At 44.3% G+C, this 15727-nt stretch overlaps 1 protein-coding gene across 1 annotated transcript in view; it reads right to left on the reverse strand.

Annotated features, from left to right (window-relative positions):
• Nucleotides 1–15727, reverse strand: part of prdm10 (PR domain containing 10) — a gene marked incomplete at its 5' end in the record, with an annotated part of 101856 nt that overhangs the window by 39271 nt on the left and 46858 nt on the right. Inside the window, 3 exons of the mRNA XM_078205846.1 lie at nucleotides 972–1082; nucleotides 2091–2270; nucleotides 5906–6061. Coding sequence (XP_078061972.1) covers nucleotides 972–1082; nucleotides 2091–2270; nucleotides 5906–6061 — 447 coding nt within the window. The remainder of the gene's footprint in view (nucleotides 1–971; nucleotides 1083–2090; nucleotides 2271–5905; nucleotides 6062–15727) is intronic.

The following is a 15727-nucleotide window of genomic DNA, read 5'->3' on the forward strand; positions in this document are numbered from 1 at the left end:
AATGCCATCTGCCATTTCTCTGCCCAAGTCTCCAGCCTATCTACATCCTGTTCTATCCTCTGGCAATCTTCCTCACTATCCGCAGTTCCCCCAACCTTTGCCATCCGCAAACCTACTAACCAGACCATCTACAGTCTCCTCCAGATCATTTATATATACTACAAACAACAGAGGTCCCAGCACCGATCCCTGCGGAATACCACTGATCTCAGATCTCCAGTCAGAAAAACATCCTTCCACCACTACTCTCTATCTTCTATGACCAAGCTCGTTCTGTATCCATCTTACCAGCTCACCACGGATCCCATGTGACTTCACTTTCTCTATCAGCCTGCCATGAGGGCCTTTGTCATTGGCCTTGCTCAAGTCTATGTGCACAGCATCCACCACCCTGCCCTTGTCAATCCTCTTTGTCATTTCCTCAAAAAACTCAATCAAGTTTGTGAGACACGACCTCCCCCGCAGAAAGCCATGCTGCCTATCGCTAATAACATGCTCTAGAATATCAGCGTACCCCAGACTCACCATCTACCCTCCCCAGTCCGTGTCTAATATTGTCGTCGTTAGCCTTCCCCCAGTTTAGTACTTTTACCTGAGGACTACTCTTATCCTTATCCATAAATAACTTAAAATTTATGGAATTATGGTCACTATTCCCAAAATGGTCCACCATTGAAACTTCAATCACCTGGCTGGGCAAATTCCCCAATAGCAGGTCTAGTATGGTCCCTTCCCGAGTTGGACTATTTACATATTGCTTAGGTGGATTGGCCATGCTAAACTGTCGCACAGTGTCCAAAGATGTGCAGGTTAGGTGACTGGCCATGCCGAGTTGCCCCTGGGGATAGGGCGGGAGGTGGGCCTAGGTAAGATGTTCTTTCAGAGAGTTGATGCAGACGTGATGGGTCAAATGGCCTCCTTCTGCACTGTAGGGATTTGATGGTTCGATGGTCACACCTGTCCATTCTTACCTTGTCACAGTACTGACAATAATAGTCTCTGTTGGGTTTAATGATGGGCAATGTTAACTCTGGCACGTCGTCTATCCTGATGTCAGGGTGTCTTTTTGACAAATGATTCACCTGGAAAACAGAACAGGCATCATGAGAAAAAAGACGATGCACCTTTATCGTAGTCTGCACTCCAGGGATAATCCTGGAGACCAGGGTTATCCCTGTATTTTCTGAAGACCAGGTCTAACATTCTGGAATGTGCAATCTATCTATGCAGGTTCGTTATTCAATCTCTTGCCTCGACCATCCCTTTTTCCAGTCTTCTCTCCCCTTTCACTTGCTCAAATCCTGGACATTTCTAACCTTTCTCCATAGAGGCTGCTTGACCTGCTGAATATTTCCAGCATTTGCTGTTTGTATTTCAGCATCTACAGTATTTTGCTTTTGCTCCTGTTCCATCCTACCTCACCTTGCTCATAAAGCCCTGGTGTGGATGCATCACATCCAAACCTCCCCTTAACAGTGGGCGTGGGATTTTTCCTAAAGAATCTAGAATCTTCAGCAGGCAGCCTCTCCCACCCAGAAACCGCATTCACTGCCTCCATCTCCTTCCAATAATTTACACAAGTATTAAACTCCCAGGCTTGTTTTTTCCCCTGGGATATTCCGATTCTCTTTCTAATGGTGGTGTGATGTCAGTTACGTTCCGATCCTTGAGCACGACATCGGTTTCTGGATAAACAGATTAGACAGGGGATAATCACTGGGAAACATCGGAATTTCAGGCAGATTCGATTCTGCCAATATTACAATCATAATACTCATAAAATATATTGCAAAAGCATGATTCTGTTATTTGATACCTAACTGGTGCAGTTCTGATAAGCTCGGGGGTGTAAGGTTATTGGGATAAGCAAGAATGCTGGGTTGAGGTTATAATTAGCCATTGTATTGGATGGTGGGGCAGACTTGAGGGGCCTACTCCTGCTCTTAATTCGTATGTTCTATGATGCCCGTCAGGACAGTCCCAGCTTTAGGGATATGTTACCCCGAAGGAGAAAATTACAGAACTAACCACAACAGCAGGTGTCGGGTTACACAGTTTTACACAGCAAGTCCTGATAGAATGTTACTGACCAGCATCCCACGCCTTCGAAAGCCCATCATGCAGGCACGGCACTTAAACATGAAGCTCTCGTAGTCAGTGGAGGGGATCTTGGGTTTGAAAGGTTTGGACTTGTGGATGCGGCCGGCATTCTTGGCCTCCCGTTCAGGATTGTGCATCCGCTGCATGTGTTCTTTCAACTTGTCCTTCCTCTATCAACAAAACAGACAACACAGATCAACAGACGAGTTCAGTGAAGTGGACAAGCAGGTGAATGCACAACCTTCATATCAGAAAATATTTGCTTGAACCCAGTTTGACAGAACAGTCCATTTACCGGTGTTAAATAATTCATTTCCACTCTTCACCCTGGAGCCAGCACATGAGGGAGCTGAAGGATCAGTGCTGGGGCTTGCTGCTGTATTCCGGCATTCCCGGTGATGGGTAGAGAATCCCGGCACAGTACATTGCTTGCTGGTCTTCACAAGTGAAAGTTTTGAGGGCAATTCAATGTTGAAAGTTTTAGTTAACTGTGCGTTTAATATTTTAAGTAGGAAGCAGTATTTCACAATTGTATTTTGTTCTCTGACAATTTAACAAAGTCTAAACTGAATTTGTCAGGCAGCTGCTCAGTTTCCAGCTGTGGACTGACAGCTCTGACGACCACTGGTAAATGGTCTCCTGGCCAGGGAGGACTGGGAACCCCGGATCTGGCTCATTCCCCAGGGAGGGGAGGAAGCCTCCCCTCCCACCTGTTTCTGGGGGGAGTTCTCCGAGTCTTTGACGCCCAGGAATGGTGGGGAGCTTCTCCCCTCCCTCTTCTCTGAGGGAGGGCAGGGTGCCCCCTGCCTGTTCCCGAGGAGAGTGAAGGGCATTTCCTGCCCTGTTCCTTTGCCCCTGCGAGGGATTCTGACAGCTCCCAGTCAGCCAGGTTCCAGGTAAATCAGGTCGCGATGTGACCAGCAGAGGGAGTCAGGTTCCACCTACAGGAAGACCTCAGGCAGCCTGGAAACTGCAACATGAGGATATTGTTAGTTTGTGCAGAGTGAAGTTTGAGAGTTAATGCGATGTACTTTCTCATACCGTACAGTCCTTATTAAAATAAACCAAGTATTGATTTAAGGCCTGGGTCACTGGTGAAGTGTACATTCAAAAATCATGTGATATTGTAATGGATTAGAGTAACCAAGCGGTAAATAAACACACAAGCTTAATGTCCCATCGGATTTTGGTTTGCTGAGTGTATATGCTTGTTGCACTACGCAGTCTCTGGTCCAGTCAGGCTGTGTGCATCTTAAAGGAACATTGCTTGTCTTTTTTATTCATTCGTGAGATATGGGCTTCACTGGCTGGGCCAGCATTTATTGCCCATCTCTAGTTGCTCTTGGAGGGCAGTTGAGAGTCACCCACATTGCTGTGGCTCTGGAGTCTCATGCAGACCAGACCCAGTAAAGGCTGATAGTGAACCAGATGGGTTTTTCCAACAATCCGCAATGGTTTCATGGTCATCAGTAGGTTCTTAATCCAGATTTTAAAAATTGAATTCAAATTCCACCATCCGCCGTGGCGGGATTCGAACCCGGGTCCCCAGAACATTAGCTGAGTTTCTGGGTTAATAGCCTGGTGATAATACCACTCGGCCATCGTCTACCCCAGACTGTGTACAGACGGTTAGCTCCCTGCATGGCACACTCCCGATTTCTAGGGAACACTATTCGGGACCATGGTCATTTATTGGGATATTAGGACTAAAAACACCATGAGAGCTTCTGAAAGAGAGGAGCTGATAGGGTAGGTGGAAAGAAACTTCAGCCTCTGGTGCAGGAGTCTAGAACAAAGGACACAACCTTAAAAATCAGAGTCAAATCATTCAAATAGAGATCAGGAAACACCTTTTCATTCAAAGGGAGTATGGAACTGCCTGTGTAGACAAGTATGGAACTCTGTCCCAGAGACCAACAGATTTTTACTTGGCAGGGATATGGAGTCAATGCGAGTCAATGGAGCTAGGACACAGATCAGTCACTGAGTGGCTTCCTCCTGCTCTCACCCTCTATGGGAACCACTGAGAAGGGCGAGAAAAATATCAATGTACCGATGTACTACCTCAAAGCCTGACGCCTAGTTACAGAGGTAATAATTACAAGCTTTACGTACATGTTCCCCCTGTGTAAATGCCATCACTATAATTTGTGATAAAGCTTTGCTGTCAGTTATGATTGAAATTGCCTAAATAAACACGCGTAATGGCAATGTTTGCAATATAAACACTCATTTGTCATGTTGTAACTGCACACCTCGGTGATAACGCAGTGGGACGCCCAGCAAGATTGGAGCCAGTCTGTTGCCAATTTTTATTTCCATTGGCTCCAGTTTTCTTGCAGGTGAAAAAGCAGAGATTTTAAAACATAAATCCCGAGCACTCACCTCCTGCACTGTTACTGTGAAATCTGTTCATGGGTAAAGTGATTTATGATTGGTGGGAGAAACTAATATTATCCCCTAACTTGGCAAGAATGAACCATGGAGAACCAAAAGAGGTAAAAGATAACTATACAGTCCCTGCAGTGCAGAAAGAGGCCATTCGGCCCATCGGGTCTGCACCAACTCTCTAAAAGAGCATCTCACCCTCCTCACCCCCCGCCACCCTTCCTGCCACCATATCCCCGTAACTCCACGCATTTACCATGGCAAATCCATCTAACCTGCACATCTTTGGAGTGTGGGAGGAAAGCGCAGCACCCGGAGGAAACCCACGCAGACACGGGGAGAACGTGCAAACTCCACACAGACAGACAGTCACCCAAGGCTGGAATCGAACTCGGGTCCCTAGCGCTGTGAGGCAGCAGTGCTAACCACTGTGCTACTGTAAAGGAGAAGCATATAAAACTACAAAAAAAAAGCAGAGATTTTGATAAACGGGAAGGATGCAAAGAACAGAAAAGGGTGAAAAACAGGAAGTGAGGGTTAATAAAAGATAGAAAGGAGAGAAACTTGCAAGGAATATCGAAATCATCAGTTAAAGCTTTATCTGGAAAAGGGCGGAGGTGAGAGTAATGTAGATTGAGAACAAGCCAGAGGGGTTTAATGCCCCCACCCACCCTTCCGTGTCCTAAAGAGGGGATTTGCAGTAGCAACTGGGACAGGAGCAAGGGGGGAATGGGAGGTCAGGAAGGCGGGGGCTGTAAATGGACACAGCAGTGGAAAGAAGTTGGCAATGCAAAGGAGAATTCTCCTCACAACAAAAAGGTAAAAAAAATCCCCAAGAGTGACAAAGATTCAGGAGCAGGAGTTAGAAATACATGGATGTCACAAACACACACAATACTGACTGTACACTGTGATCTCTTGCAAGCAATGCTACAAACATTAATCTACAAAATGTTTCTTTATCCATTGAAACTATTTCCCCAGCATTGTAAATCCTTTCATATCTCATCAAAATACCACTCTCACATCCTGTCTCCCCTTCAACCCCTTAGTAATGTCATGGAGGACGCACTGGGTTCTATAATAACCTCATTATGACCTAATAACCTTGTAATGTACACACGCTTTGTGACACTTGATTTTAGGCAAACATCTTGACCAACTAACAGTGTCATTTTGAGTGGCCTGAGACTGATCTTACATGAAGCAGTTACTTTTATTTCACCATATTTCTGAATTTGAAGGCTCTAGTGTAGCCAATAGACTGGGTGTTGTACAATGCGGCTCTTCTTATATCGCATCATCAGATTTATTGTGGACCACTCTATGAAAGACCTAACTACATAATCACACATGTGTAGACACACAAACAATTGCTAAGAGTGAGCGCTGTGGACAGTATTCTGGAGACACTTACTTTGAACTGCTTGCCACAAGTGGAGCAGAGGAAATCTTTGCGGTCAGAGTGTCTCAGCATGTGTAGTCGGAGCTTGTCTGGCCGGCAGAAGGCCTTGTCACATTCTGTACATTGATAAATCTTCTCAGAATGGAAGCTGCGAATGTGCTTCTTTATCTGTTCATTGAAAGATTTCAAAATTATATCAAGAACAAACAGCAATGTTATAGAGGCACAAGATAGTACAGTAATGAGATCACCAACACAATGCATCAGTGTGTATTACACAGTATTACTGACAGTCAAAGTACCTCAGAAACCAGGTTACTGCTCCCATATTTCAGATATGAAAAGGAGAATTTGATTAAATGCACACAGAAAACGACCCAGACCCACTCCTTTCCACACCCACACTCGCTTCCTCCCACAGCCCTCCCAGCCTGCCTGCATCTACACCCACTCCATCTATACTTACCTTGTCACACCCACTCTTTCCACGCTGTCATTTGCTTCCTTCTCACATTTCTCTTGGCTCTAGTTTAATCAATACTATTCATCAATTCTAAAGTGATCATTGGCCATCAGAACCGCCAACTCAGACTGCTCCTCCTTACATGCCTACAGTGTTGAAATCAAGGTTCAGCACAACCGCATTCACTCAAGATCTTCTTTTTCAGGATCTCCAACTTGTTGAATTCTGGCCACATCTAGTTTCCTCTTCCTCCTGCAGTCTCCTAAGTTTTAAAACCAAACCTTTGCATCCATCCGAGTTCAATTATAATTTGGTGAGTTACTCTCTCTCTCTTTCTCCTTCTGGTTTAACCTTTGTTACCCACTAGCTTTAGCGCTTTGGAATAAAAGACCTCAGTTTCATTATTTAAGGGCCCTTGATCAGATGTTCAATCTTATTTCCACCAATGTAAATAGATTTCGCTGATGAGCCTCTTCAGGAAGCTGATATCAAGATTAATGAGGATAATTAAAAAGGCTCTCCATTACCTTTGGAATACAAAATGACCAACTGCGACTCAAGTCATCATTTCGAATACAACACTCAAAATGCATCCTTGGAATTGAAAGCATCACCATGATCAGTGACTTTGTAAACAGCCAGTAAATACATCCAAATCCTTTTTCACCTTTACAAATAGGCACTCTAACCAGATACATATTTTGTTTTCTAATAGGCTGTATTTCCATTTGAATAAAGACAGCAACAGAAAACTTGCATTTATAAAGTCAGCCAGGTCCTCCAGAGTTCCTGTATTGTCGTAAAAAATGCTAACCAGCAAGACCCCAAAAATAGCCAAGCCAATGAATGACCAATGAATCTGTTTTGGAGGTTGTTGACTGAGAAAGGGACGTTTGGCCAGAACACCTGGGAGAACTTTCTGCTTTTTTTCAAACAGGAAGAAGAAAGATTTGCATTTTCTAGCACTTTTCACAATCACCAGATATCACAAAGTGTCAGCCAATGAGGTAGACTGGAGGTGTTATTACCGCTGCAATGTAATAAACTCATCAGCCAATTTACACACAGGAAACTCCCACAAACAACAATATGATCATAACCAGATAATCTGGTTTTGAAATGTTGATTGACGGATAAATATTGGCCAGGGCAGCGGGGAGAACACCAATGATCTTTGAAATATTGCCATGGGATCTTATACATCTTTTACAAGCTAGCAGACACAACCTCAGTTTAACATTGCATCTGAAAGATGGCACCTCCAACAGTGCAGCACTCTCTCAGTACTACACTGGAACATCAGCTTTGATTTTTGTACCTAAATCACAGTGTGAGACTCAAACCCAGAACCTTGTGACTCAGAGGTGAGCCACAGTTGCCATTCTGATACTAACAGTGACATGGGATCTTTTAATTTCAATTGACAGGCAGTTAGTGTCTTGGTTTAATAGGTCAATTTTGTGCGCAATTTTGGTCCCCTTATTTGCGGAAGGATATATTGGCCTTGGAGGGAGTACAGAGAAGGTTCACCAGGTTGATACCGGAGATGAGGGGGTTAGCTTATGAGGAGAGATTGAGTAGATTGGGCCTGTACTCGTTGGAGTTTAGAAGGTTGAGCGGAGATCTTATAGAGACATATAAGATAATGAAGGGACTAGACAGGGTAGAAGCAGAGAGATTCTTTCCACTTAGAAAGGAAACAAGAACTAGAGGACACAGCCTCAAAATAAGGGGGTGTCAGTTTAGGACAGAGTTGAGGAGGAATTTCTTCTCTCAGAGGGTAGTGAATCTCTGGAATTCTCTGCCCATTGAAGCAGTGGAGGCTACCTCGTTAAATGTGTTTAAGTCACAGGTAGATAGATTTCTGATCAATAAGGGAATTAAGGGTTATGGGGAGCAGGCGGGTAAGTGGAACTAAACCACTATCAGATCAGCCATGATCTTATTGAATGGCGGGGCAGGCTCGAGGGGCTAGATGGCCTACTCCTGTTCTTATGTCAACTGAAAGACAGCATCCTATAGCAATGCAGCAATCCCTCAGTGCTGTCCTAATGCTCGCTGTGATCTTGCAATCAATTCTTATCATAGAGCTTTAGCTCACAATCTTCTGGCTCAAAGATGAATGAACGAACTGGGGCACACAGAGATTTACACCGGAATTCTCCCACCCCGTCTGCCGCGAATTGGAGCGGGCGAGGGGTAGACACCGGAAATGTCCATTGACCTCAAGCGGGGTTTTCCGGTCTCACTTGAGCAAGGCTGTAAAATGCCGCTGTTAATGTCTGCTAATTGGTTAAGTGCCATTCCAATGTCCATGCACTCTTCTCAATCGGGATAAAGTGCACCACCCTCCTGAGAAAAGGACAAGAAGCTCGACAGTGAACCACTGTCATTGAAGCAGAGATCAGCCACTGCAGTACAAATCAGGACATAGGACCTGCACAGCCTGTGTGGCTCTGTAGTACTCCACACTGCACCATGGTGCAGGAATCCAATGAAGTAGTATCTGTCAGTCAAGGAAAATTTTAATCCTCTACATGTAGCATGGAATTGGAGCGAGCCGTTAAGCATGACTGACTTGCAGGAAGCTGTGTAAATTCAGGTGCTCAACTCCAGAGCAGGATTCATTCACACAGAAGGCAGGCTGCCAGATTTAAATGTCAGGTTGCAACCTCAAATATTCTGCAGTCTAAATTTTTGTACTTACGCCACATGCGCATTCGAGCAGCGTTCAAGGCAGTGGCTCACCGCCATCCTAGAGGTGATTTTGTGGTACAGCGATAGCGCCCCTACCTCTGGACCAGAAGCTCCGGGTTCAAGTCCAATGCTAGGATTTTTTGGCCATGGATGGAGCGTTCATAACATGATTCAACGGACTGATATTCAGTTCAGGAATCCTTCCACCACTTCCCCAATATTCCCCGAAGGAAAAAGCGGTGTGCGTGTGTGAAGATTCACTAACAACAGGCTCACAAGGGCGATTACGGATGGGAATAAATGCTGCCTTGTCAGCTATGTCCACACCCCAAAACCTCTGCTTCAAATGGATAATGCTGACCACTCGCAGCGATGTTTGAAAATTGGGCGCTTCATGTGACCCTGGGCTAGAGTTGTTGCTTCACTAGTTTGGCCAAAGGACAAGAAAAGCAACTGATGAAATTGATACTACATAAATAGACCAAAAGTCTGCAATTTTTACCATTGCCGATTGAAGAACAAAGTGCAATGGGTCAAGCTGACTTTTAATAATTATCAATGTGCAGCTGAAAGCATTTCACGAGTGTACACATTCTGCAGTATGTTAAGGTCGGTTTTATATCAGATACTTGATTAGTTAGGGCAGTGACTGACCCATAGTGACAAGGTCCCAAGGACAATTCCTCATGTTAGGGAAAGTTAATTTGCTTGCTTTTTGTCCAAATGACTTAAAGGGAAACATATTTTAATCTAAAGATTAGTCGTTTACCTGAATGGTCAATTGGTGGAGTTATGGAAATTGGGTTTGTATCTGTGCAGACATGTTTTTATAAATCTCTAGCGTACTTAATGAGTTTATTAGTATTATTAGAGGCAGCAATGTGAACATCAATGAAGTATTATTATATCTATGTAAAGGTTCCTCACTTCAGTTCTGGCATGCGGCCAAGTAATCAGATTCAAAATGCGTTTTGAGCTGCATCACATTGTATAATTATTTGGATAACACAGATAATATAAGAGGATGAAAACTAGCAGGATTTGCCAAAGACAGAACTTTACCCAATCAATGCCAGAATCAATGGTAATATCACAAAGGTTAACAAATTCCTTAGACTTTTCGTGCTCTAATTACCATTATATTTTGTACTCGTACTTGCTGCGCTTTTCTTTTCTAAGGGAATATATTGTTGTTGTAATCCATAAATGGTGTTTCCCATTTGTCAATTAGAAGGAAGTAGATGTGTGGTAGAGTGAAAGGATGTTTAATTCAGTAAGCATGTCCGGACAGTAATCATTTCCCCAATGTAGGTGAGGTTTACAGGGGATGGAATCTGAACGCAGTTCCAGTAACTCAGATACGTCCTGGACAGGCACAGACAACATGCAAAGAAGCTGAAATACAGGATGCTGGAAAAGCTCAGCGGGTCTGGGAGCATCTATCAGGAGAGAAACAGAGTTAATGTTTAGAGTCAACAGACTGAAGGGAGGGAGAATGTAGAAACTCCAACAAGTAGCAGCTTGAAGAACAAATAACAGATGGCCAGGTATGGGGGGGGGGGGGGGGGGGGTGAGTCCTGAAGAAGGGGCTTGGAGCTCCAAAAGCTTGTGTGGCTTTTGCTACCAAATAAACCTGTTGGACTTTAACCTGGTGTTGTTAAACTTCTTACTGTGTTTACATCTCATCACACACTGTTAGGTCAAGTTGCCATAGTCCCAGATGACCATAGGCTGTGATTGGTGGTGATTTAACCTGAGGATCACCACACCTCAGGCAAGGGGCAAGGTTGAGAAGGTGGCCATTCATGAATAACCTCAGCCGGTTTGGGAATTGAACCCGTGCTTGTTAGTGTCGCCCTGCATCCAGCCAACTGAGCTAAACCCAGTCACTACATCTGTTTAACAACAAAGAACAGTACAGCACAGGAAACAGGCCCTTCGGCCCTCCAAGCCTGTTTACTCCATGTTACAACCTTACACTTTTGTCCTTGCATTTGAAGAGCCAAAGAACATAGCAGAAATAATGGAGAATAAAGGAACATATGAAAGTGAAAAGCTTAAAGTCATTAATCTTAGTAAAGAAAATGTGCTCGAGAAATGAATGGCAGATTGAAAAAAGTGGAAGCTTGGGCCAGGGACAAAAACTCGCAGTGTAGTGAAGTGATTGATCGTGAGTATTTCCCTTCTCTATTCATTCAAACTAGGAACCAGGAAATTAAAAATTTCAATCAGGTAGGTATAATGGTAAGTTAATTATTAATGAGTATTAACACAAAGCATGACTAGAGGCATTAATTAAATTTAATAATTTAAACAAGGTACTAACTAGATTCTAATGGAAGAGAGATTTTTAGATGATGCATAGGTGGCTGGGATTGCTTGCAATTCCTGCACCATGTGGAAGCTTCCAAAGACTTTATACGTCTTGGGGGACCCCATGTGTCAAGTGTCTCCATTTACGTGAGCTGAAGTTCAGAATTTCCAAGCCTGATGGACAGCTGAAGACACTGTACAGTATCAGGAAGCATGGGAGTTCCCTGGATTGTATGTCCCACAATGTGGTCAATTCACAAGCAGTAAGAGTTCAGGATTGTAGATGGGTAGCTGTCTGCAAGAATAGGAAGAAGCAGGAAGTGCAGGAGCCTTCAGATAATGTGCATTATCAAACAGGTACACAGCACTGGAGACCACTGGGCAGTATGACACCTTGAAGTTCAGTCCAGACCATGGCACCAATGGGCAAGGGATTACACAGGAGGGAACAGCAAAGAGTAAGGTAAAAGTTGCCATAGTCCCAGATGACCATAGGCTGCTCTCCCTTTTGAGGGGGAAGAACCCTCTGGTGGTGATTTAACCTGAGGATCATCACATTTCAGGTAAGGGGCAAGGTTGAGAAGGCAAGGCCTTCATGAATAACCTCAGCTGATACGAGAATTGAACCCACGCTGTTGGCATCGCTCTGCATCACAAACCAGCTGTCCCGCCAACTGAGCTAACAAACCCCTCAGAAATCTGGTAGTTGACGAAGATTCCATAGTGGGGGGGGGGGGAAACAGGTATTTCTGCAACCGTCATCGTGAGTCCTACATAGTGCCTTTGCCTCCCTGATGCCAGGATGAAGGATATCACAGAGCGGGTGCAAAATCCTCTGCAGGGTTGTGAGCCAGAAACTGTGGTACAGGTTAGTAGCGTGACAGAGAGAGGATAGTAACTGAGAATCTGAAATCAGACTTTCAGTGACTAAGGAGAAAGTTAAAAAGTAGAATCTCAAAGGTAGTAATCTCAGGATTACTCAGTCTTTCACCGGCAAGAGTACAAATTGGAAGATAGGGTTCTAAGGATGAATAAGTGGCTTGAGGAATGGAGCAGCATTCAGTTGGGTTTCAGATTCTTGGGACATTGAGACTAGATCTGGAGCAGGAAGCATATGTTCAAAAGGGACTTGTTAAATCTTGACATATCCTCATGGCGAGATTCACTGGTGGCTGGGAGGTTTCAAACTAAATTGGTAGGGGAAAGTAGCAGAAGACAGGACTAAGACAGGGAGACGGACAGAAAGTGAGAGTGTTGGATAGCACGAAAGAAAAAAGTTGGAGGACTTTGAGGAATAAAAAGACACAATCTATGTAACTGCACACAATTTGGTTCATAAGGTCGGTGAGCTAAATGTAGCTAAATGTAAATGTGATGTAGCAGCAAGAATGGAACTTTGCTTAAAGATGGAGAGATCTGGGTATTTAATATTCAAAAATACAATATGTTTTGAAAAGAAGGAACAAATGCAAATGGGCTAGCAGTGCCGATTCGGGAAGACATTGGAGTGTCGGAAAGAGAGTTTGTCATTGAGGGAAAAAGGACAGAACCCATTTGATTAGAGTGCAGAAAATGGGTATGATCATACTTGGAGTTTTCTATATGTCTCCAAATGCTGAGAGAGAGAGATTACCTCATTTTCACAGAGTGGGGCTGACTCTGGAGAACTTTAAAAACAGCTGGTGGCACCCAGATTTAGATGTTCCGTCACCATTTCTGATAGATTCCATTTTTGCTGGCATGGGGAAAAGGATGGGGCGTGAATCACACAGGCAGGAAACTCAAATTCAGCAAGACATTAGAAATTAGTGCTCAGTTCAAACAGATACTATTTTCACCGTTCCACAGGTCTCAGTGTGGGAGTCATAAATTTACAGAGTAAACTTCAATGTTCTTGAAGGTTGCACAAGGGTTATTTAAGTGTCATGATCTGAAGTTATTTAAATCCACAGTCTTTTAAAAACAAAAAACCAGGCTGGCTGCTGGACTGTTTTGATTGGCAGGTCATCTGGAGAAAAACATTACCTTCCGTTTCTGCAATGAGTTCATTATTGACATTTCCTAAGAGTTGGTATTATACCCAAGGTCATTATGAATACTTGGCTGAGTTTATAAAACTACAAAACCTTTAACATTAGAACATAAGAACTAGGAGCAGGAGTAGGCCACCTAGCCCCTCGAGCCTGCTCCGCCATTCAATAAGATCATGGCTGATCTTTTTGTAGACTCAGCTACACTTACCCGCCTGCTCACCATAACCCTTAATTCCTTTACTGTTCAAAAGTTTATCTATCCTTGCCTTAAAAACATTCAATGAGGTAGCCTCAACTGCTTCACTGGGCAGGGAATTCCAGAGATTCACAACCCTTCGTGTGAAGAAGTTCCTCCTCAACTCAGTCCTAAATCTGCTCCCCCTTATTTTGAGGCCATGCCCCCTAGTTCTAGTTTCACCCGCCAGTGGAAACAACCTCCCTGCTTCTGTTATAGAAACATAGAAAACTACAGCACAAAACAGGCCCTTCGGCCCCACATGTTGGGTCGAACATATCCCTACCTTTTAGGCCTATCTATAACCCTCCATCCTATTAAGTCCCATGTACTCATCCAGGAGTTTCTTAAAAGACCCTATTGAGTTTGCCTCCACCACCACTGACGGCAGCCGATTCCACTCGCCCACCACCCTGTGTGTGAAAAACTTCCCCCGAACATTTCCCCTGTACCTACCCCCCAGCACCTTAAACCCGTGTCCTCCCGTAGCAGACATTTCCACCCTGGGAAAAAGCCTCTGAGAGTCCACCCGATCGATGCCTCTCAACATCTTATATACCTTTATTAGGTCTCCTCTCATCCTACGTCTCTCCAAGGAGAAAAGATCGAGCTCCCTCAGCCTATCCTCATAAGGCATGCCACTCAATCCAGACAACATCCTTGTAAATCGCCTCTGCACCCTTTCAATCTTTTCCACATCCTTCCTGTAATGAGGCGACCAGAATTGAGCACAGTACTCCAAGTGGGGTCTGACGAGGGTCTTATATAGCTGCATCATTATCCCCGGACTCCTAAACTCAATCCCTCGATTGATAAAGGCCAGCACACCATACGCCTTCTTAACCACCTCCTCCACCTGTGGGGCCGATTTTAGAGTCCTATGGACTCGGACCCCAAGGTCCTTCTGATCCTCCACAGTACTAAGAGTCTTTCCCTTAATATTGTACTCCTTCATCCCATTTGACCTGCCAAAATGGACCACTACGCATTTATCTGGATTGAAGTCCTTCTGCCACTTCTCCGCCCAGTCTTGCATCCTATCTATGTCCCTCTGTAACTTCTGACATCCCTCCAACCTATCCACAACCCCACCAACCTTCGTGTCGTCGGCAAACTTACCAACCCATCCCTCCACTTCCTCATCCAGGTCATTTATGAAAATGACAAACAGCAAGGGTCCCAAAACAGATCCCTGGGGCACACCACTGGTGAGCGACCTCCATTTAGAAAAAGACCCATCTATACACACTCTCTGCCTCCTTTGGGCAAGCCAGTTCTGGATCCACAGGGCAGCAGCCCCTTGGATCCCATGCCCTCTCACTTTTTCTAGAAGCCTTGCATGGGGGAACTTTAGCCTTGCTAAAATCCATATAAACCACATCTTCCGCTTTCCCTTCGTCAATGTGTTTAGTCACATTTTTGAATAACTCCACCAGGCTTGTAAGGCACGATCTGCCTTTGACAAAGCCATGCTGAGTATTCTTGAGCATCCTAAACCTCTCCAAATGCTCATAAATCTTGTCCCTCAGGATCTTCTCCATCAGCTTACCAACCACTGAGGTTAGACTCACCGGTCGGTAATTTCCTGGGCTATCCCTATTCCCCTTCTTGAAAATAGGAACCACATCCCTTCATAATCTTATATGTTTCTATAAGCTCTCCCCCATTCTTCTGAATTCCAATGAGTATAGCCCCAGTCTACTCAGTCTCTCCTCATAAGCCGTCTCAACTCTAGAATCAACCAAGTGAATCTCCTCTGCAACCCCTCCGGTGCCAGCATATCCTTTCTCAAGTAAGGGATCAAAACTGTACACAGTACTCCAAGTGTGGCCTCACAGCACCTTATACAGCTGCAACATAACCTCACTGTTTTTAAACTCCATCCCTCTAGCAATGAAGGACAAAATTCCATTTGCCTTCTTAATTGCCTGCTAGATCTGCAAACCAAATTTTTGCAATTCATGCACCCAGGTCCCTCTGCACAGCAGCATGCTGCAATTTTTTACCATTTAAATAATAATCCATTGTGCTTATTCCTACCAAAATGGATGACCTCACATTTATCAACATTATACTCCATCTGCCAGACCCTT

The sequence above is a fragment of the Mustelus asterias genome, unplaced genomic scaffold, assembly GCF_964213995.1.
Source record: "Mustelus asterias unplaced genomic scaffold, sMusAst1.hap1.1 HAP1_SCAFFOLD_1028, whole genome shotgun sequence".
Lineage (NCBI taxonomy): Eukaryota > Metazoa > Chordata > Chondrichthyes > Carcharhiniformes > Triakidae > Mustelus > Mustelus asterias.